The 23,896-nt window shown below is 31.5% G+C and overlaps 1 protein-coding gene and 1 long non-coding RNA gene across 2 annotated transcripts in view; both read left to right on the forward strand.

Annotated features, from left to right (window-relative positions):
• The window catches only part of LOC147839507 (uncharacterized), a 519,823-nt gene that overhangs the window by 195,511 nt on the left and 300,416 nt on the right, over window positions 1-23,896 (forward strand). The gene's annotated exons all lie outside the window — the stretch shown is intronic.
• On the forward strand, window positions 604-10,067 carry slc25a47a (solute carrier family 25 member 47a; the record flags this gene model as incomplete). The annotated part of the gene is given in 6 exon segments (NM_001045314.1): window positions 604-682; window positions 3,760-3,803; window positions 3,925-3,996; window positions 6,122-6,292; window positions 6,434-6,442; window positions 8,229-10,067. Coding segments are annotated over 5 exon segments (333 nt in total), but the record flags the coding sequence as incomplete, so codon positions are not given.

Consider the following 23,896-nt stretch of genomic DNA (forward strand, 5'->3'; position numbering starts at 1 on the left):
GAGTCATTGTAAGTAATCGATTCGATCGGATGGTTCATTGATTCATTAGTTTTTACTGAGTAAAATGTTCTGTTTAGTTTAATAAATGCCGTGTTTAAACGTGTTGCTGTTGTTGTGTTTTAGATCAGACCTATCAGCGCTTCCCTAAGGGATTTGCGAACGCTTGGTGAATCGGTTGAACCGAATCTTTGGATTCGTAACTCCTGTTCCGCGTTGCATCAGCGTGTTTCTGCTGTCTGCTCGTCAATGGTGCGGTGTGCGTGGGTGATCAACAATAAATCTACCAAATCATTAAAATAGTAAATCCGCAATAACACAACGCACTCTAAATAATCACCTGACATGATTATAAATGCATAAAAACACTATTTATAGATTGCAGATTTGGTTGAAAACACTTGTTATGATGTATTAAATTGTGATCCATAAAAGTGAATGTTTTCGCACGCAAAAATGAAAGTGTGTGCATGAGCTGTCCTGTCAAAGAGCCACGTGAGGATCAAGGACGGTTACAAAAGCACAAGTCTGCGCAGATCAACAACACGAGCTACACCGCAGATCCACACTGAAGATTATACACACTTATATACAACACATCAACAGCAATGATGGATCTATAGGCATGCGGAATCAAGCAGCTGGACGATGCATTTCGCAGATTTCCTTGCGGGATCTTTTGGAGGTATGATTAGTTTTTTGCTCGTCAGCTAATCTAGTTAAATAAGTGGTGATGATTTGACGGAAGAGCTGCAGTATAGGGGAGAGTTGCAACAAGACTTAATCCTCCATTGATGTTCAGTGAGCTAGAGTGAGTGATGATATTTATACTACATGTTCTCTGTTAAACCCGTCCTTCAGCTAATTTTAAAGTAAAAATAATTATTAATTTGTTAATGTTCAAATATTTCCCATACTTATGATAAAAAAAAAAATGCGTCTCCACAATAAAACTTTCTCTGAGAAACTGAAGGAAATGCAGAAAGTGTTGCATCTGTCCCCTACTGTATCTTGAGAGGGTTTGTGTTTGTTTTGACACTGGGCTGAAGTGGGTTGTTTATTGCTCATGCACTCTAAACAGTGTGTACGATGCTGCATGTGGCACAGTTTATTTCGCATGCAAGCAACTATAAAAGAATAGCTAACAAGCAACATAGGTAAACAAAAATATTTAAAGAGACAGTTCACCCTAAAATGAAAATACTGTCATCATTTACTCATTTGTTCCAAACCTGTTTGTTCAGTTCTTCTATATGGACACTGCAAAAATGCTTTTCTCACAAGAGTTTTTGTTTTGTGTCTAATTAAAATCATTACTAGACAAATTAAACATCACTGTCTTGTTTTCATAAATAAAACATCAGAATTGTGTGAGTCTATTAGAACAAGCAAAATAATCTGCCAATGCGGTAAACAAAATGAACATACTTCAAAATGAAAACGAGATTATTTTGCTTATCCCATTGGCAGATTATTTAGCTTGTTTAAAGAAAAACTCACCAAATTTTGACTCTTTACTTTTAAAAACGAGACAATGTGTTCTGCTTGTCTAGAAAATGTTTCTTGATTTAAGAATGTTTAGATATTTGGACTAGAAACAAGACAAAAAACTCTAAGTAAACCTTTTTTTTCGCAGTGGATGCCAATGTTTTATTTTCAATATCTTGTTCTGTGTTCAACAGAAAAAAAAATCATTAAAGTTTAGTACCAATAAATGCAAGTAAATGTGAACACATGTATTTGGGTGAACTTTCTTATAATGGGTGAAAAGTCTTATAATGCATAATGGGTGATCGGGGAAAAATACAACTAAGTCAAATAAAATAAATTAATCAAAATAATCAAAACCAAATAATCAATCAATCAATCAATCAATCAATCAATCAATCAATCAATCAATCAATCAATCTTTCTATCTATCTATCTATCTATCTATCTATCTATCTATCTATCTATACAGTATACTATATCAAGTGCCATTTTTCAATATCAATCAATCAATCAATCAATCAATCAATCAATCAATCAATCAATCAATCAATCATTCTATCTGTCTGTCTGTCTATCTCTCTATCTATCGGTCTTTCTGTCTGTCTTTCTGTCTGTCTGTCTGTCTGTCTGTCTGTCTATCTATCTATCTATCTATCTATCTATCTATCTATCTATCTATACAGTATACTATATCAAGTGCCATTTTTATTACAAGTGTGATTACAAGACTTTGGAAGTGTCATGAAAAATAACAAAATCATGTGTAATTACAGTCTACAGCTGTATTAATCATGCATATTGTTTCCTCCTACATATGCTAAGCTCTTAAATATTTTAGAGGGTCATAAAACTATTTTTAAAAATGGTTTTCCAGTGAACATTGAGAGACTGGAACAGTCAAGCGGCCTCTGAATGTCACTGTGTACAGTGTGTGAGGCCTTGGATCCCAAAATAAATGTCCACTGCTGCATTATAGAGGCTTGACCTGCTCATTTCGCACAATCACATGTTTATCTGACCTATAGAGTAGTGTTAATGCAGCTTCGTTACAGTTTTTCTCAGTTCTTGGTGCATTTCTCACTACAGTATTTACATTTGCACAACAGTTAATGCATTTCTCTGAACAATTAGTCATTTGAGCACATCACAGTAGGAGTTTCTCATTCCTTCCAACAAATTGCAAATGCCTTTGGACATGCATCAACTGTGGAGTTTGCATGTTCTCCTTGTGTTGGCGTGAGTTTCCTCTGGGTGCTCTGGTTTTCCCCACAGTCCAAACACATTCGCTATAGGCAACCCAAGCTCATTCTGCAAACGTAGCCCCGCGGACGTTTGTGGAGGCTGCGATTTACGTGGCCGGAGGTATGTATGGCCGCGTTTAGTTTTTTTCGAGCGAACGCTTCGGGGCGGTGTGACGCCGCTCCGCTCCTCCTCTTCTCGACGGCTCGCCTCCGTGTGGACGGCTTTCCCGCTGCAACCAGTTTGTTCGCTTAGCTTGCAGCGTTTTATCAGCAGAGCGGAGGCCCGGAGGACGAGGAGCCGGCCACGGGGACGACCGGGATCGAGTCCGGGGAAGAGCGGTTCCAGAAATCAGGTGAGATGAAAAACAGAATCCAAAAAATAAGGGCGAGAACGCGGCGAGATCCAAAAAGGCGGTCAAAATCAAAGACAAGGGCTTTTACTCTTTTTTTTCCGGACGGCTGTTGCAAACAGTCGCTTGGGTTTCGGGAAGGAGGAGAAAGAGGAGGGCGGCCGGAGCGGTCGATTGGCCGGCCGCCCGGTCGATCGTTCAGTTGTTCAGCCAGTCAGTCGGACGGACGGTGGCTCCAGAGCGGCCTCTGTCGGCTTTTCACGCGAGAACAGCACGGGCGCGAACGGCGCGCGCTCCCGAGAGGCGTTCGAGACGTGAAAAAGCGCGCACAGCGGCCTCTCGTGGATCTGCGAAAACAAAAACTGCTCAAATATGTACCTTCCGGGACGTATTTCGCGGTCTGCAAAAACGTCCGCGGGGCTACGTTTCCACAATGAGCCCGGGTTGGCTATAGGAGAATTGATCGATTAAATTATTAATTAGTGTATGAGTGTGTGTGTTTGTGTGTGTGTGTGTGTGTGTGTGAATGAGATTGTATGGATGTTTCCCAGTGGAAGGTCATCCTCGTAAAACATATGCTGGATGAGTTGGTGGTTCATTCCACTGTGGTAGAAAATGAATAATTGAGTGAATGAAGACTAATGTTATAATGCAGAAAGACTGTTCTTCGTGTTTGGCAGGAGCTTGTGGTGTGGCGGTCGGTTATCCTCTGGATACAGTGAAGGTAAACGTCTTTCAATCAGTTACAGTAAATGTCAGACAATCAGTTACTTTATTGAATGTTTGACTGTTGTTTATAGTTTGCAGAATCATTGCTGAAACCTTGCTAATGTTCATCTGCACAGGTCAGAATCCAGACGCAGAAACAGTTCACTGGAATCTGGCAGTGCATCGTCCTTACCATCAGAAAAGAAGGGGTAACACATACAAATAAATGTTCAAATAAAATGTCAAATCCAAGTCCAATGCAATAGTCTGGAGTGTAAAATAAAATCTGTAAAAAGTAATTAAAATTAGGCATAGTTAAAAAAAAACTTCACTTTAGTTAGCTAAACTTTTATAAATAAGAAAGTAAACTCTGAATAATACAGAAAATTGAACTACAGTTTATAAGTTGAGCCAGTAAAAGAAGCACAGTTTTAAGTTGAGCCAACAACAGATTATTTACAGTGTAGTGTGGACATTATGTTCAGGTTTAAGCAAGAATTTACAAATAGCTGGTGCAACCCGACCCGGGTGTCAGACATTGATCTTTGTCTTTATGCTCTTCTTAAATGTAAATGTTTAGCATGAAGCTCTGGGCGATACTGTCAGGCTGGTTGGATTAGCACCTATGCATTTGAATTACACTGTTATGCTAAAGAGATCAGAGCTCATTAGCATAATGGATGTGGAAATTTGTTACCGGGCGGATGTGTGCTTTCCCATATGAAGAAATACCATAGTATACTTCATTATTTAGATTTCATTTATTTTTCTTCAGCTTAGTCCCGTTATTAATCAGGGGTCGCCACAGTGGAATAAGCCACCAACTATTCCAGCATATGTTTTACACAGTGGATGTCCTTCCAGCCACAACCCAGTACTGGGAAACACCCATAATCACTTGCATTCACACACATACACTACGGCCAGTTCATCTAGTTCCCCTATAGCGCATGTGTTTGGACTGTTGGGGAAATCGGAGCACCCAGAGGAAACAAACGCCAACACGGGGAGAACATGCAAACTCCACACAGAAACACCATATGACCCAGCCGGGACTTGAACCAGCGACCTTCTTGCTGTGATGCGACAGCGATACTCAATGCACCATTATTATTATTGTTATTATAATAATAATAATTATTATTATTGTTGTTGTTATTGTTGTTATTAGTATTTTTGTTACTATTATTATTGTTAATATTATTATTGTTGTAATTAATATTATTTTTATTATGATTATTATTATTAATAATAATATTACTGTTGTTATTTTAATTAATATTGTTGTTATTATCATTATTGTTATTATTAGTATTGTAATTATTTTTTGTTATTATTATATTGTTATCATCATTATTATTATTATTATTTATATTATTGTTATTATTATTATTATTATTATTATTATCATGCAAACAAATAATAATAGAAACTAAAGAAGTATTTAATATAAACAAACTAAAACTGTGCCTGTGCTGGGATTTTACATTTTTAAAAAGAATTATCAGCATATCCCTGTATGTTTTCTGGCATAAGCTGAGGTCTTTGCACATAAACAGTGTCCCCTGCTGATGAGAAAACTCTTTCACTGGGGACTGACATGGCTGGTGTGAAGAGGAAAACCTTTCCTAAACCAGAGAGCAGAGTGTACAGAGGTGGTCACTGGGCTCCTGCTCCAGCAGACTGAACACTGGCATAAAATACTGATCAAAAAATGACTAATTACATAGTAGCATAGAGACAGGAGCTGAACATGATTATGAAGGTGAATAAATAATACTACTTGTCTAATTAATTAGTATAAGTATCAGTGTGATACACTTAAGAAGAGATAATCTTGAATGAGTGTGTATGGGTGTTTCCCAGTACTGGGTTGCAGCTGGAAGGGCATCCGCTGCGTAAAACATATGCTGGATAAGTTGGCGGTTCATTCCGACGTGGCGACCCCTGATTAATTAAAGGACTAAGCCAAAACGAAAAGGAATGAATAAATATTTATTCAAACAAATTAGATTTAATAATACATTTTTATTTTTGTTAACTTCTCTCTGAACCCCTAGAAAGGAGGTAAATGTAACAGAAATAAACCGGGAAATAAATAAATAAATAAAACAGGAATGACAAAACATGAAAAACTGATAACTTACTTATATTTGTACAGTGTGTATTTGTTGTAATAATGCCTGTAATATTTCCAACTGCAGCTCTGTTGAACACGCATGGGAAATATTTGAAAAAGAATACAAATATCAGTATTTGTTTACATAATGTTAGTCTGTAATCACAGCTTGTTCTCTCTAACTGACTCTGACCTCACTGTGTGTTTTCCTGCAGGTTCATGGCTTCTTCAAGGGCATGTTTTTACCCATCACCACTATATCCATGACCTCCTCTGTGGTATTCGGCACTTACCGTAACTGTCTGCAGGCTCTCTCTTACATCCGCAAGGCAGAAAACACTAAGCTGGATGTCTTTATGTCCGGTCTGGCCGGTGGTGTGGCACAGGTCAGATTTACTTTATAGGGGTCGTTCACACAGAATGCGTTATTCCATTCAAATGCTCTACTTTTCGATTGTTTTTCATTGTAAACATGCGCTTGTAATACGTATGGAATAACTGAGCCCATTGAATTATTCAAAAATAATGCACAACAGAGGTGCTGTTCAATACTATAGAACATAATTTCCTCTAACAAAATCACCACAACAGATCAATTACTATAGTCCTGTTACTATAGTAACTGTAGAATCACCACAAAATAACATGTCCTGTAGTTGAGTTACCGTAGCAATTGTAATCACCACAACAGATCAATTACTATAGTCAAGTTACCATAGCAACAGTAGAATTCCTACAAAACATCAATTACGATAGTTGTGTTACCAGAGCAACTGTAGAATTGCCACAAAAGATTAATTACAGCAGTTATGTTACTATTGTGTTACCATAGCAACTGTAGAATCGCCACAACAGATCAATTACTGTAGTTGTGTTATCATAGCAACTGTAGAATCACCACAACAGATCAATTACTGTAGTTGTGTTACCATAGCAACTGTAGAATCACCACAACAGATCAATTACTGTAGTTGTGTTATCATAGCAACTGTAGAATCACCACAACAGATCAATTACTGTAGTTGTGTTACCATAGCAACTGTAGAATCGCCATAACAGATCAATTACTATAGTTGAGTTACCATAGCAACTGTAAAATCACCACAAAATAACAGTTACTATAATTGAGTTACCATAGCAACTGTAGAATCACCACAACAGATCAATTACTATTGTCAAGTTACTATAGTAACTGTGGAATCCCTACAAAACATCAATTACTATATTTGAGTTACCATATCAATTGTAGAATCACCATAACAGATCAATTACTATAGTCATGTTACCATAGCAACTGTAGAATCGTCCCAACAGATCAATTACTATAGTCATAGCAACTGTAAAATCGCCACAACAGATCAATTACTATAGTCATGTTACCATAGCAACTGTAAAATCGCCATAACAGATCAATTACTATAGTCATGTTACCATAGCAACTGTAGAATCACCACAACAGATCAATTACTATAGTTGTGTTACCATAGCAACTGTAGAATTGCCACAACAGATCAATTACTATAGTTGAGTTACCATAGCAACTGTAAAATCACCACAAAATAACAGTTACTATAATTGAGTTACCATCGCAACTGTAGAATCACCACAACAGATCAATTACTATTGTCAAGTTACTATAGTAACTGTGGAATCCCTACAAAACATCAATTACTATATTTGAGTTACCATATCAATTGTAGAATCACCACAACAGATCAATTACTGGAGTTGTGTTACTATTGTGTTACTATAGCAACTGCAGAATTGCCACAACAGATCAATTCCTATAGTCGTGTTAGATTAGCAGCTGTAGAATTCACTTTACATATCAATTACTTTAGTTGTGTTACCATAGCAACTGTAGAATAACCACAACAGATCAATTACTGTAGTCATGTTACCATAGCAACTGTAGAATCGCCACAACAGATCAATTACTATAGTCATGTTACCATAGCAACTATAGAATTACCAAAACAGATCAATTACTATACTTTGTGTCACCATAGCAACTTGTCTATTGTTTTTCCTTGTAAACATGAGCTTGTCATACGTAGGAAATAGTTGAGCCCATTGAATTATTAGAACATAACATATATTATAGAACAGAACTTCCTGTGGTAAATACTGTAGTGTTTTTAAACCTTATTACAGTAAATTGTGACTTGTTGTGGTAACAACACTTTCTACTTTAACTACTATAGTAAATAAAATACATGAATTACTGTAGTAAATTTTCTCCATCTATATTGTACACTGTAAAAAGCGATTAATCACTTAACTTTAAAAAAGATAGTGAACCAGTTGATTTAACTTTTTCTATAGAGTAAATACTGTAATGTTTTTGAACCATACTGAAGTAAATTGTATTACACAGTATTTATTATAGTATCTATAACTCTCTGTTAATAAATGCTTAAGCGTAGTAAAGTGTATTAACTATGATGAACTGATATGTTGTAATAAATGCTATAGTATATTTCAAATTTTACCACAGTAAACTGTGGTGTATTGTAGTATAATATACCCCTTAGTTGTAGACAACTAGAGTATTTGGTCGTTTGTTTATATTACTATAATTGTGTTACCATAGTAACCATAAAATCCCCACAACACATCAATGACTATAGTGGTGTTACCATAGCAACTGTAGAATCCCAAAGCAGATCAATTATTATAGTCGCACTGTCATAGCAACTGCAGAATCACTACAACAGCTCAATTACTATAGTTGTGTTACCATAGCAACTGCAGAATCACCACAACAGCTCAATTACTATAGTTGTGTTACCATAGCAACTGCAGAATCACCACAACAGACCAATTACTATAGTTGTGTTACCATAGCAACTGCAGAATCACCACAACAGACCAATTACTATAGTTGTGTTACCATAGCAACCGTAGAATCACCACAACAGATCAATTCCTATAGTTGTGTTACCATAGCAACTGTAGAATCACCACAACAGATCAATTTCTATAGTTGTGTTACCATAGCAACTGTAGAATCACCACAACAGATCAATTTCTATAGTTGCGCTATCATAGCAACTGTAGAATCACCACAACAGATCAATTACAATAGTCAAGTTACCATAGCAACCGTAGAATCACCACAACAGATTAATCATTATAGTTACACTACCGTTGCAACTGTAGAATCACCACAACAGCTCAATTACAATAGTCAAGTTACCATAGCAACCTTAGAATCACCACAACAGATTAATTATTATAGTTACACTACCGTAGCAACTGTAGAATCACCACAACAGATCAATTACTATAGTTGTGTTACCATAGCAACCGTAGAATCACCACACCAGATCAATTCCTATAGTTGTGTTACCATAGCAACTGCAGAATCACTACAACAGCTCAATTACTATAGTTGTGTTACCGTAGCAACTGTAGAATCACCACAACAGATCAATTATTAATTGCGCTACCATAGCAACTGTAGAATCCCCACAACAGCTCAATTACAATTGTCAAGTTAACCTTAGCAACTGTAGAATCACCACAACAGATTAATTATTATAGTTACACTACCGTAGCAACTGTAGAATCACCACAACAGAGCAATTACAATAGTCAAGTTACCATAGCAACCGTTGAATCACCACAACAGATTAATTATTATAGTTACACTACCCCAGCAACTGTAGAATTACCACAACAGATCAATTACTATAGTTGTTACCATAGCAACTGTAGAATTACCACAACAGATCAATTACTATAGTTGTTACCATAGCAATCTGCAATAGATTAATCCAAGTATATGTTAGTATGGTTCAAAAACACCAGAATTGAATACATCACTGTTTTTCATGTGGTCAACAAGCACTTTGTTAATGAATTAATGAAATGAAGTCAGTAAATTATGTGGTGACGCATTCAGATTAATTTTTAATGCTAATGGATAACAAAACAACACACACAGACCGACAGACACACACACACGCACACACACTGTTTGTCCTGTATACGTGTCAGTAAGAATGGTCAGATCTGCGTGTAAACATTAATGCATATAAATGGTAAGATACCGCTGAAAACGCACAATGTAGGACTGTGGAAGTGTATTTATTATGCAACAGCTGATCTCCAGTCAGTCCTGTTATATTAGTTTTCTGTCTTAAACACTTTAAGCTATTATTCATTTGCACTGCTGATTTATTTGAATGTTTTATGGAAATATTTCAGCATTTGTTGCATCCATCCAGAAGTGGCACTTATGTGCAGTCTGAGCTCTTGGTTTTCACTCTCTTCTCTAAATGTGCCTTGTTATTAGACATTCATTTGTGTTGTCTGCAAAAACACTGGAGAAGCAGGATGATCTGACATTACTGTTAAATTCACATGTCATGATGATATACAGAAATCATACAATAAAGTTTACATCATTTACATAGCGTGTGTTTTCCTTTCAACCTTCATTACAAAACACTGAAATAACTAAAAATAAACCCATAAACATTATGTTTTTATATAAAATAAAGCTTTCTGTTTTCACTTTTGACAAATTAAACCAGTTACTAACAATTAATATAATATACACTACCTGACTAAAGTCTTAAGGTGGATCTCAGTTGTAGGAGCAGCAAATAGTAACTCGACTTCTAATTGATGATGTGTAAAAGTGTTGAAGGTGGATTTCTCTGCTGAATCATCTGTTGATCTGCATTAATCATCACCAATACTGCAGAAGACCTACTGGAACCAGCATGGACCAAGATTCTCACAGAAATCAGTCAAGTTTGGTGAAGGAGACATCATGGTTTGGGGTCTACATTCAGTATGGGGGCGTGCGAGAGATCTGCAGAGTGGATGATCAACATCAACAGCCTGAGGTATCAAGACATTTGTGCTGCCCATTACATTACAAACCACAGGAGAGGGACAATTCTCCAGCAGGATAGCGCTCCTGCTCATACTTCAGCCTCCACATCAAAGCTCCTGAAAGCAAAGAGTGCTCCAGGATTGGCCAGCCCAGTCACCAGACATGAACATTATTGAGCTGATGAAGGAGGAGGTGTTGAAGATGAACACAGACTCTTGATGAACTCTGGGAGTCCTGCTGAAGGCTTTCTTCTTCATTCCAGATGACTTTATTAATCAGTGATGTGAGTCATGTCAGAGATGTATGGATGCAGTCCTCCAAGCTCATGATGGAGTCAGACACAATATTCATTCTGTCTCCACTGCAGCAGGACTTTATATTCTATACTGGACATTATTTCTGTTCAGTGATGAGACTTTAGTCTGAGCAGAGTCAGACCGCACTGTCCTCATCAAATCAGTCAACATCAAGACATGATCAGATTTATTGAGCTCAAATCAGCAAAATCTAGAGGCCTTTACCTTTCATATGAGACACTTCTGACACCAAATCATCAACTAGAAGTCAACTTATTTGCTGCTCCTAAAACTTGGATAAGTGACAAGACTACTGTCATGTAGTGTATAATATTGTAATATAATTTAAAATAATGTAATATAATAATATAATATAAAATGAAAATAATATAATATAAAATAACATATTTATTATAATATAAAATAATAATATAAAATAATGTAATATAAAATAATATAATATAATATATTATAATTTAATATAATATAAAATAATATAATTTAAAATAATATAATATTATATAATATAATATAAAATAATATAATATAATATAATATAATATAAAATAAAATAATATAATATGATTTAATATAACATAAAATAATATAATATAATAAAGATACATTTTTAAGACTAAAACTAAAATTAAATGTCAAAGCTCAGCTAAATTAATTAAAATAAAAAATAAACTTGTTTTATTTAATAATTTCTCTTTTTTCCCTTTAGTTTAACTTGACGTAATAAGATAACAAACTAAAATGAATAGTAGAAATACAATGAAAACTTAAAAACTTAAAAAAAAGAAAAATTTAAACAAAAGACGGAGTATTTTTAGCTGTAACGTTTGCATTTAAATGAAAATTACACACACACACACACACACACGAAATGATAGTTCTAGTCTTCCAACGTTCAAAATATTAGGAAATATTATACATGTGTATATATATAATTATAATTGAAAACATAAAAAAACAGTTATGAGTTATGAGTTTATAAAAATTGTTTAAGAATCATTACGAGTCACATAAATTAAGCATTATAAATAGCTGAAATATTATATAACAACATATTTGTTATGCTAAAAAGAAAATATAAGGAGAATTATACATCTGTGTTTAAAAAAATATATATTAACAACCACTTAACTGAAATAATCGATGAGCGTATTGATAAACACACACACACACACACACACACACACACACACACACACACACACACACACACACACACACACAGGGGTGGATTTAACCAACAAGCGAAGTAAGCATCTTGGGGCCCCCAATAAATATCTAGAACTATAAATTATATCTATAACTATATATAACATCATTTTCTATCATACTTTGTACAGTGAGAGTTAAACAAATGTAATGAAATATTATTTAGTACACAAACAAATTAAATATTATCATAATAATGTCATGTTATGTAATAATAGTATTACAAAATAAAATATCCACCATGGAGCAGTCCAGCAGTCAAATTTATAAATAAATACATGTATTATTTTTAGTTTTAAATTAATTTTACAATAATAAAAAAATAAGAATCATTTAAAATGAAGAGATTGCATTAATTTAAAATGTAGAAAAGAAGATATTGAGTATTATAACAAACAGCAATATAAATAAACATTACATGAAAGTAGAAAGGGAAAGGGTGCATTTCACTTGGGCCCCATGGATGGAATTTCTGAGGCTCTCAAAATCCCTCGTGTGCACACACATTTACAGTATTAATAATGAACAGAGTCAAATGCTGCCCTTTTTTTCTGGTTATCTGGTAAATGTCTCCATCTAGCGACAGCTGCAGGCAGCACACCCGTCTGCTTTACTATCATTATTCATTTTCTTTTTGGCTTAGTTCGGCTTAATGATCAGGGCTCGCCACAGCGGAATGAACCACCAACTTATCCAGCATATGTTTTACGCAGCAGATGACCTTCCAGCTGCAACCCATCACTGGGAAACACTCATACACACTCATTCATGTACACCCACACTCATACACATGCACACGGCCAATTTAGTTACTAAATTCTCCTATAGCGCATGTGTTTGGACTGTGGGGGAAACCAGAGCACCTGGAGGAAGCCCACGCCAACATGGGGAGAACATGCAAACTACACACTGAAATGCCAGCTGGAACTCGAACCAGCGACCTTCTTGCTGTGAGGTGATCGAGCTAACCACTGTGCCACCCTGACGACTCGTCTCATTATTATCATCATTAGCATAATTGTTATTATTATTATTATTATTATTATTATTATTATTATTATTATTATTATTATTATTATCATTACCATTATTATTATTATTATTATTATTATTATTATTATTATCATTATTATTATTATTATTATCATCATTATTATAATTATTATCATCATTATTATTAGTATCATTATTATTATTATTATCATTGTCATTATTATTATCATCATTATTATTTTTTTTTATTGTTGTAATTATTATTATTATCATTATTATTATTATTATTATCATTATTATTATTATCATTATTATTAGTATTATAATTAAAATTATCATTATTATTATTATTATTAGTAGTAGTAGTAGTAGTAGTAGTATCATTATTATTATTAGTATTATTTTAATAATAAGTATTATTATTATTATTATTATTATTATCGCTATTATTATTATCATTAATGTTATTAGTATTATTATTATCATTATTATTATTATTGTTGTTGTTGTTGTTATCATTAATATTATTATTATCATCATAATTATTATTATCATTATTATTTTTAGTATTATTTTAATAATAAGTATTATTATCATTATTATTATTATCATCATTATTATTATTATTAAATTTTTTGGTATCATTATTATTATCAGCATTATTATTATCATTATTGTTATTATTATTATTTTTATTATTATTAGTATCAGCATTATTATTATTATTATTATTAGTATCATTATTATAATTTTATTATTATGATTATTATTATTATTATTACTATCATTATTTTATCATTTTTTTCATTATTATTATTTTTTATTATGATTATTATCATTATTTTTATTATTAGTATCATTATTATTATTATTATTATTATTATCATCATCATTATTGTTATTATTTTTGATTATTATAAGTATCATTATTATTATTAGTAGTAGTAGTAGTAGTAGTAGCATTAGTCTTATTAGTATTATTATTATTAAATGGTTTTATGAAAGAAGCTTTTGTTTACACATGTATTCTAAATATCCAGAGCTAAACCTGCAAAACTCCACTCAATAAACATATAACATATAGAAATCATCAGTAAATAAACAAATAATAGTATATAATATGAATAAATCGTCAATAAATATATAAAAGTATAGAATATGAATAACAATTCCACTCAATAAACATATTATAATAGTAAATAATAAAAATAATAGTGCGGTTACATGTACATGTTATATTAAATAAGTGAAAATATTATTAGATTATGACATTTTTTAAGCTTGGTAGATTTTTTAAAAGCATTTTTGTCTTGTTTACCTGTGTTTCAGTCTCTCTCTCTCTCTCGTTTACCTTTATTCTAGTCTCGTACTCTTTCTCTCTTCTCTACACCTGTATATCTCTCTGTCTCTCCATCCCTCTCTGTCTTCTGTATACCTGTATCTCTCTCTGTCTCTCTCTCTCCATCTCTCAGCATGGAGGCGCTGGCGTTCTGTCAGCCTCAGATCAGCAGATGGAGATCCTCCTCCTCCTCCTGAGTTCAGCTGAGGACACACACACACACACATACACACACACACACACACACACACACACACACACACACACACACACACACACACACACACACACACACACACACACACACACACACACACACACACACACACACACACACAGCATCTCTCGTCTCCTTCATGTTCTCTGCTCTACACACATCAACACTGAAGTCTGATCAGACGTAGGTTTGCTCTCCACACACACACACACGCACACACTCCACCATGTTTCCTTCAGCTGATCATCAGCCGGCTTCAGTGAATCTGTGGAGAAAGACACACATTAATTATTGCATTAATTCACTGCAGTTTCAAGACAATTTATTAAACATTACAGCAATAAATAGACTGTCAAACTGATATTTCCCCCTGAACACCACATCACACACACATCCCAGTAGATCAGCAGTTTCTGAAATACTCAGAGCAGCCCGTCTGGAGACAACAACCATGCCATGTTCAAAGTCACTTAAATCCCCTTTCTTCCCCATTCTGATGCTCGCTTTGACCTGCAGCAGATCCTCTTGACCATGTCTACATGCCTAAATGCAGTGAGTTGCTGCCATGTGATTGGCTGATTAGACATTTGCGTTAATGAGCAGTTGGACAGGTGTACCTAATAAAGTGGCCGGTGAGTGTGTATAAACACTGATGACATTTCCAAATTTAAAATAGACTACCAAACTAAAATAATTTTTTTTCCTAAATTTTCAATACTCTAACCTAATATACATTTACGATGAAGAGACAATCTCAGACCTTTTTACAATAAGACTACTATCATCATTTTAATCCAACAAACCCATACTTAATTGTACTTAAACCCATACATGTTTTTCAAGTGAACTCTTTTATTTAATTTCTTTCCCAAAACTCTATTTATAGTAATTACTAAAAATAACAGGATGATTTTCTGACATGAACCCCTGTCGGTGTATAATCTACTGTAAAACTTACATTGACACTGACTGAATACATTCAAAATAATAAATAAATAAATAAATAAATAAATAAATAAATAAATAAATAAATAAATAAATAAATAAATAAATAAATAAATAATAAATAAATAAATAAATAAATAAATACACAAACAAACAAACACATTTTGTTGCCGTACAATAATAAAACAATACAATTATTTTTGCATTCCTATAAATAAACACAAACTAAATAGTCTGCTGTTGTTTCACTGACATTCTAACAACTAAAATAAAAAAGTAATCATTATAATAATTAACAGAATTATTGAGGAGTAAAAGAAAACACACTTAAGATGTAAATATAAATGTATAAGCATCACTCTGAAGCAGAAATGTGCGTGTGTGTGTGTGTGAAGCTCAGCAACAGCGCATCGCCTCGGCAACGATCCTTCTGCCGTTCCCATGGAGATGCACAACCACGGCAACCATTTAACACTCGCAAACACTGACAAAACAGCAGGAGGTCAAACATCAGACTTATTATCATAATATACAATTATAAAACGTTATAACTGTGCTCAGATCAGTTCACTTTACTGATGACATTACTGACGATACTGAATTGATAACTCTAGAAGTGCTTCATCTGTTCATATGGGTTTAATATCAACAGTCCAGGAAAAAGGTTATTGTTGTTTATATATTCAGTAATTAACGGCTGTAATTAAAAGTAGTGCTTAGATGATGCACTGTGGACTAATATGAACAAACATTGAGCAATTGTATTTTTATTAATCAACAATATCAATGTTTAGTAAAAAAAAATATATTAATTATACTGTATTTAATTAACTTATGCATTAATTAATGTCAACAAATGAAGCCCTTAAGTGTTGGAACTAAAGCTAGTAAAAATAAATAATAAATAAATAATTTATTAGATGCAAAACCTAAACCTTAAATAATTGAGAAATATAGATATACTACAATAATAAAATAGACTTAAAATATTTAGTATTTAAGCACTAAAAATACTCGATAGAAACACTAAAACTGAAATAAAACAAAAGTAAACCTAAAAAATAATGCATTTTCTTGAAGAAATGTTGCCAGCTAATGGAAAACAACAATTACTGTCAAATAAAAACTAAAGGAAATAAATAAAATTTATCAAATCATCAATATTCTAAATAACAAATAAATTAAACTAATTTAAAAAACAATGAAAGTATAAAATATGAAACTGAAAAAATGTATTTAAGCACTAAAAATACTCATTGGAAACACTAAAACTAAAATAAAACAAATTAAATCTAAATAATAATGCATTTTTAGAATGTTGCTAAACTAATGGAAAATAATAAATAAAAAAATTACAATTAATATAAATAAAATGACAAAAGTAAAAATGGATTAAAGCTAGAAAGTCAGGTTTAATAATTGTAATGTTTAAAAATAATAATACATATTAAAAATAATAATATTAACCACAATATAAAAGCAGAGCCATTTTTTAACAAAGATTATTTAGAATTTAACACATTGAAATAAAAATAAATTAATCCTGAATAATTATTGTTGCAAATAACTGTTGCAATTTTAAAATGTTGCTAACCAGTTGAAAATAAAATATAGAAATAGAAACACGATTAAATAAACAAATAAATACAATTATTAAACCTAAATAGGTTAAAAGTAAATCTAACTAATTTGACCAACAATGAAGATTGAATAAAATGAAGTTGAAAATGTATTTAAACACTAAAAAGACTCTTTGGAAACACTAAAACTGATGTCAAATAAATTAAACCTAAATAATAATGCATTTTTACACTTTTTTAAATGTCGCTAACTAACTAAAAATAAAATGAATCACAAAAAATAAATAGAAAAAAGCTAAATAATCTGGTTTAATAATTGTAACATTAAAAAAATAATAAAAATATAAATTTTATTAACATAAAAAATCAGCATTAGCCACCAACTGAGATTATTTAGTAATTAAGCCCTAAAAATACTCATTGGAAACACTAAACTTGAAATAAAAACAAATTTGACTTAAAAAATAACACTATGCTTAATTTTGATGAACTAATAAAAAATAAAATAAATTAAAATTAAAATAAAATTAAACAGAAATAAAATGAAACAAGAAATAAAAACAACTGAGGTTAAATTGTTTCAGCTAATATTAACTCGGAAACACAATAAAACTGAAATGATAAAAAAATAAAAATAAAATAAATAAATAAATAAATGAATGAATGAATAAATGAATAATTAATTAAAAAGTAAATCTAAATCAAACCATCAATAATCTAAATAACATAAGTAAACCTAACCAATTTTACCAACAATTAAGAATGAAAATATAAAATTGAAAATGTATTTAAAGACTAAAAATACTCATTAGAAACAAAGAAAAAACAAAGATAAAAACAAACTAAACCAAAATAAAATAAAATAAAAATAAAAATGCATTGTTGCAATTATTAGTATATTGCTAACTGATTGAAAATAAAATAAATAAAAAATAAGGGGAGATACAATTAAAAAAATAATACAAATATATTAAGGTTTAACAATTCAGCTTTAACAGTTTAATTGGTTTTAACATTTAATAATAAAATTAATTTTACCCATTTTAACCAACAGCTGAGATTTAAAATTTCATTCATTCATTTATTGTCTTGTCGGCTTATCTTGCTTGTCTTCGCTTTATTAATCTGGGGTCGCCACAGCGGAATGAACCGTCAACTTATCCAGCAAGTTTTTACACAGCAGATGCCCTTCCAGCTGCAACCCATCTCAGGGAAACATCCACACACACATTCACAACGGACAATTTAGCCTACCCAATTCACCTGTACCGCATGTGTTTGGACTGTGGGGGAAACCGGTGCACCTGGAGGAAACCCACGCGAACGCAGGGAGAACATGCAAACTCCACACAGAAACGCCAACTGAGCTGAGGGTTAAACCAGCGACCTTCTTGCTGTGAGGCGACAGCACTACCTACTGCGCCACTGCCTCGCCCAGATTTAGAATTTAAGCACTTTAAAATACTCATTAGAAACACACTAAAGCTGAACTAAAAACAAAAGTAAACCTAAATAATAAAGCATTTTTTAAAACATTAAATGTTGCCAGCTTGAAGAAACTAAATTAAAAATGAATACAAATAAAATTAAACAAATATTAAAGCGAATTAATCAGGTTTAATAATTGTAACATTTAAAGATATTAATTGTATACACAATATAAAAGTAGAAATAAAAACCACCAACTGAGATTATTTAGCATTTAACCCCTAAAAACTCATTAGAAACACACTAAAGCTAAAATAAAAACAAAAATAAAGCTAAATAATCAGGCTTAATAAATAAAACATTTAAAAATCAGTTTCAGAAATTCTGTGCCAATGGTCTCAGCAAAATAAGCTCAGTTTCATATTATTCAGCTTGTTTTAATGAAAACATTTTGACTTGATGTACTTGTCTAAATAAATGATTACTAGTATTATTATTTTTGCAATTTAAGTTGTATTGTGTTCATCTGCTGCATTTACAGTTTTACAAGTTGTTTTACAGGTTGTTTACCCTGCACTGTAATAAAGAATTAGTTGACTTTACTTAAAATAATGAGTAAACTTGACGCCTTAAAAACTTTTAAAAACCAGTTTCAGTCCAGAATGCATGATTATACAGTGCTCAGCATAAATAAATGAATATGTTTCTCCATTTCTCAGTGAGTATAGGCAGGGTAAAATAATATTTTAGTCACCATTTATAATTAGAAATGTAAAAATAATCCAATTAAATTTAAGCAAAATATTACAAAAATAAAAAACAACTTACAAAAGTTCAACTCAATTCTATTTAGTTTTGCTTCTCTTGATTTTTCTGCTTTGTAAATTTGTATTTTAATATTTTTCTAAATAAATAAATTTAAAAATCTAAAAACATGACAAATAAATATAAATAAATATAAATATATATATATATATATAAAAAATTTAAAAGAATGATTGAATAATAAATGAAATATGACTAAATAAAAATATTAATAAATATAAATATAAAAAATTATAAAAAATAAATGAAAATATAAATTAATAAAAATATAAAAATGCATAAATTAATAAAACATTAAAAGAATGAATAAATGAATAAAAAAAATATTAAATAAATAAATAATAAATAAATAAAATATTAAAAATATGAATAAATATAAAAATGAAAATAAATTAAATAAAATATTAAATAAATAAAATATAAATAAGTATAAATATAAATATAGAAAATTAATGAATGATTACAATACTAAATAAATGAATAAATAAATAAATAAATAAATAATATATTTAGAAATGGAAAAATAATACTGTTAAATTTAAGCAAAATATTGCAAAAATAAATTACAACCTACAAAATTTCAACTCAATTCTATTTAGTTTTGCTTTTCTTAATTTTTCCTCTTTTTAAATCTGTATTTAATATTTTTCTATATCATATACATTTGGCTGTGCTAGTGTTTGGACTGTTATAATAAGTTATTTTGTCAGATAAGCTCCAGATTTGGCTTCAGTACTGCCTAATTTAAAGCATATGCACACATATAATATTGTAGAGCTTCCCATTGTAATTATGAATGTAAAAGAGAGATTTGTGAGAGGTGCACTCATATATATGCTGAGCACGGTATGCTGTCATGGCTTTGCAATCAATAAATGTGATTATAATGGAAGTCAATGGGGCAAAAACAGCACATAACCAAAGGAGAGTCCATCAGAACAGTACACAGGGGTTAAGTAAAGTAAATAACCCCCTTTTACAGTGTACATGTGAAGGTCAGATGCTGAAAAAGCAGATCAGATCAGAAGATCAGCGCTATCGACTGTTTCTCAGAGCTCATATATACTGTACGTGAAGCAAACACATGCAGAAATCATCAGCAGCGGTTATTCTTTAACAGAACACACACACACACACACACACACACACACACAGTTGTTCAGCACAGAAACACAGTATAGATGATTCCTCTGTGTGGATTATTCAGCTAATGATGATTTTACTGTAATGTGCTGTATGATTCACACTTTAGAAAAGGTTTGATTAGTTACTGTGTTTATTAACAAGAACCAATAGAGAACAACACCTGTAGAGTGTTCATTAAATCACAGTTCAACATTTACTAATGCATCATTAACACACAAACTCACAGTGAACATTATAATGCACCGTGTGTTAAAAGACTGACTTTATTGTCATTTACTAACTACTGTTCAGTGTTTGTTCACGTTAGTAGATACATTAGCTAAAGAAACCTTATCCTTTGTGTGTGTGTGTGTGTATGTGTGTGTGTGTGTGTGTGTGTGTGTGTGTGTGTGTGTGTAAGTAAACAACAAGTGAAACAAACTTAATGCACAACAAACAGCACCTAAGCTCTTCTACCTGTGTGTGTGTGTGTGTGTGTGTGTGTGTGCGTGTGTGTGTGTGCGTGTGTGTGTGTGTGTGTGTGTGTGTGTGTGTTCGGGCCGGTGGGTCTGTGAGGTCAGAGCTGCAGTGTGCGTGAAGTGTTCAGCCTCTCAGAAGAACAGAGTGTCCTCAAAGATGCTTTCATAACAGCTGTTCAGAGATCAGTCAGAGGCTCTCTCTTTCACACACACACACACACACAACACAACACAACACAAATCTCGCACCGATGATGAAGACGAAATCATTGGCTCTCATGTCATCGTTTATTATTTTGATATTATTTTCCTGAGCGCTGAGGGCTGTTTAACGGAGAGAAGATTCTTTTCACCCCATTTCTATTATTGGATGCACCTTCATTAGAGAAAGTGAAGATTCACCTGGGAGTCTTTATCAGATCAATTATAATACATTGTGATCAACATGACGTCAGCAACTGATAATGTAGGAAACAGAAGAGAAGGGCACATAATCATTTGCAAATATGGACCAAAGCATTTGCAACTTGTTTTAGTAACTGAAATTGCTTTTAATGTCCCAGACGAAAGTAAAAATAATAAATAAATAAATAAATAAAAATAAACAAAGCATCAATAAATAATTAATCAATAAATAAGAATGTATAATTAAAAAGCCTATATTACTAGACTCAATACTTGCACACATCATGTCTCTGAAAGCTCCCATTCAAATCTCTCAAACAAATAATGATAATTCGTAAGCCTACATTAATCTAAAAATCAAACAAGATGACAAATAAATAAATATTTAAATAAAAAATAAAAAAATATATTTTTAAATAAATACAATATAAGCGGAAAATATAAATATATCTAAATATAACATGAATGAATGAATAAATAAATAAATAAATAAAAATAAACAAATATAAAAATAAATAAGTACAAATAATAAATAAACAAATAAAAATATATTTAATATTATTAATATTTAATATATACAAATAAAAATTAATATAAATAAACAAAATATTGAATAAATTAAATATAACCAAAAATTATACAAATAAATAAAAATATACAAATTTATACATTTATAAATAAATAAAACATTAAAAGAATGAATAAATAAATAAAATATTAAATAAATAAATAAATACATAATAAATAAATAAAATATGAAGAAATAAAAGATGTATAATATAAATATAAATATGAAAATAAATAAATAAATAAGATTAAGATTAAGATTATTTTATTAAATAAATAAACAAAATATTAAATAAATAAAATATAAAAAATAAAAAATATATATAAACACATATTAATATGAATGAATAAATGAATACAATATTGAATGAATGAATGAATGAATGAATAAAATAATAAATAAAATATGTTAAATTAATTAATTAATAAAATATTAACAAATAAAAATAATAATAAATATAAATATCAAAATGAAAATAAGTAAATAAAATATGAAACAAATAAATATTAAATCAATAAATAAATTAAATATAAAGAAATTAAAATATAAATAAAAATAAATAAAAAATTAAAATAAATAAATAAATAAATAAACAAATAAATAAATAAAATTGCATATGTCTAGACATTTATTCTCAACACTTGCAAAGATTATGCCTCTGATAGCTCCAAACCTACACATCTCACAAACAAATAATAATTGATAATAAATAGTCCTACAGTCATATAAAAATCAAACAAGATGACAAACAAATTTAATATTGAAAAACAAATTTAACAAACAAATACGTGATATAAACATAATAGAAATACAAATAAATATAATATAAATGTAAATAAATAAAATAATAAAAAGAAAATAAATATAAAAATAAAAATAAATAAATAACTGAAATAACTATATATATTAGACACTTATTCTGAATATTTGCACACATCATGTCTCAGAAAGCTCTCAAACGTCAGCGAACTCAGAGATTCCTGAGGATAAAATCAAATGAAGAAACAGGGACGTCAGTCTGACAAAAGCGCTTCTGTTCTGCGCTCTGATAAATGCGTCATCTTCAGCCTTTGTAATGAAACAACATGGACAGACGATAAATGGAAATCAGTAGTTTTACAGAAAATGCCTGCAATCCTCCAAACACACGCGTCGTGACTCAAATCACTGAGACACACACAACACACACACACACACACACACGCATACACACACACTGCTGTCCTCATTTGCCTTCTGTGCTAATAATAGCGCCGCTCTTCAAAGTTAGCAGAGGACTCACATTTACATTCATTTCAGGAGGAACTCAGAAACCTGCCATGAGAAACGTTACGCTCAGATCTCTCTTTTACATTCATTATTATTTATACTGTATCCATTATTAAATATGAGTCTTGAGTGGCCAATTCTGCATCTCGTATGATGAACAACCTGAACATGTCTATTTTCATTCGGCTTAGTCCCATATTTATAAGAGGTCGCCACAGCGGAATGAACCACCAACTATTCCAGCATATGTTTTACACAGCGGATACCCTTCCAGCCGCAACCTAGTACTGGGAAACACCCATACACACTCATTCACACACACACTCATACACTACGGCCAATTTAGTTCATCAATTCCCCTATAGCGCATGTGTTTGGACTGTGGGGGAAACCGGAGCACCTGGAGGAAACCCACACCAACACGGGGAGGACATGCAAAAATAGT

Source organism: Danio rerio, chromosome 20 (genome assembly GCF_052040795.2).
Source record: "Danio rerio strain M-AB ecotype USA chromosome 20, GRCz13ab, whole genome shotgun sequence".
NCBI lineage: Eukaryota > Metazoa > Chordata > Actinopteri > Cypriniformes > Danionidae > Danio > Danio rerio.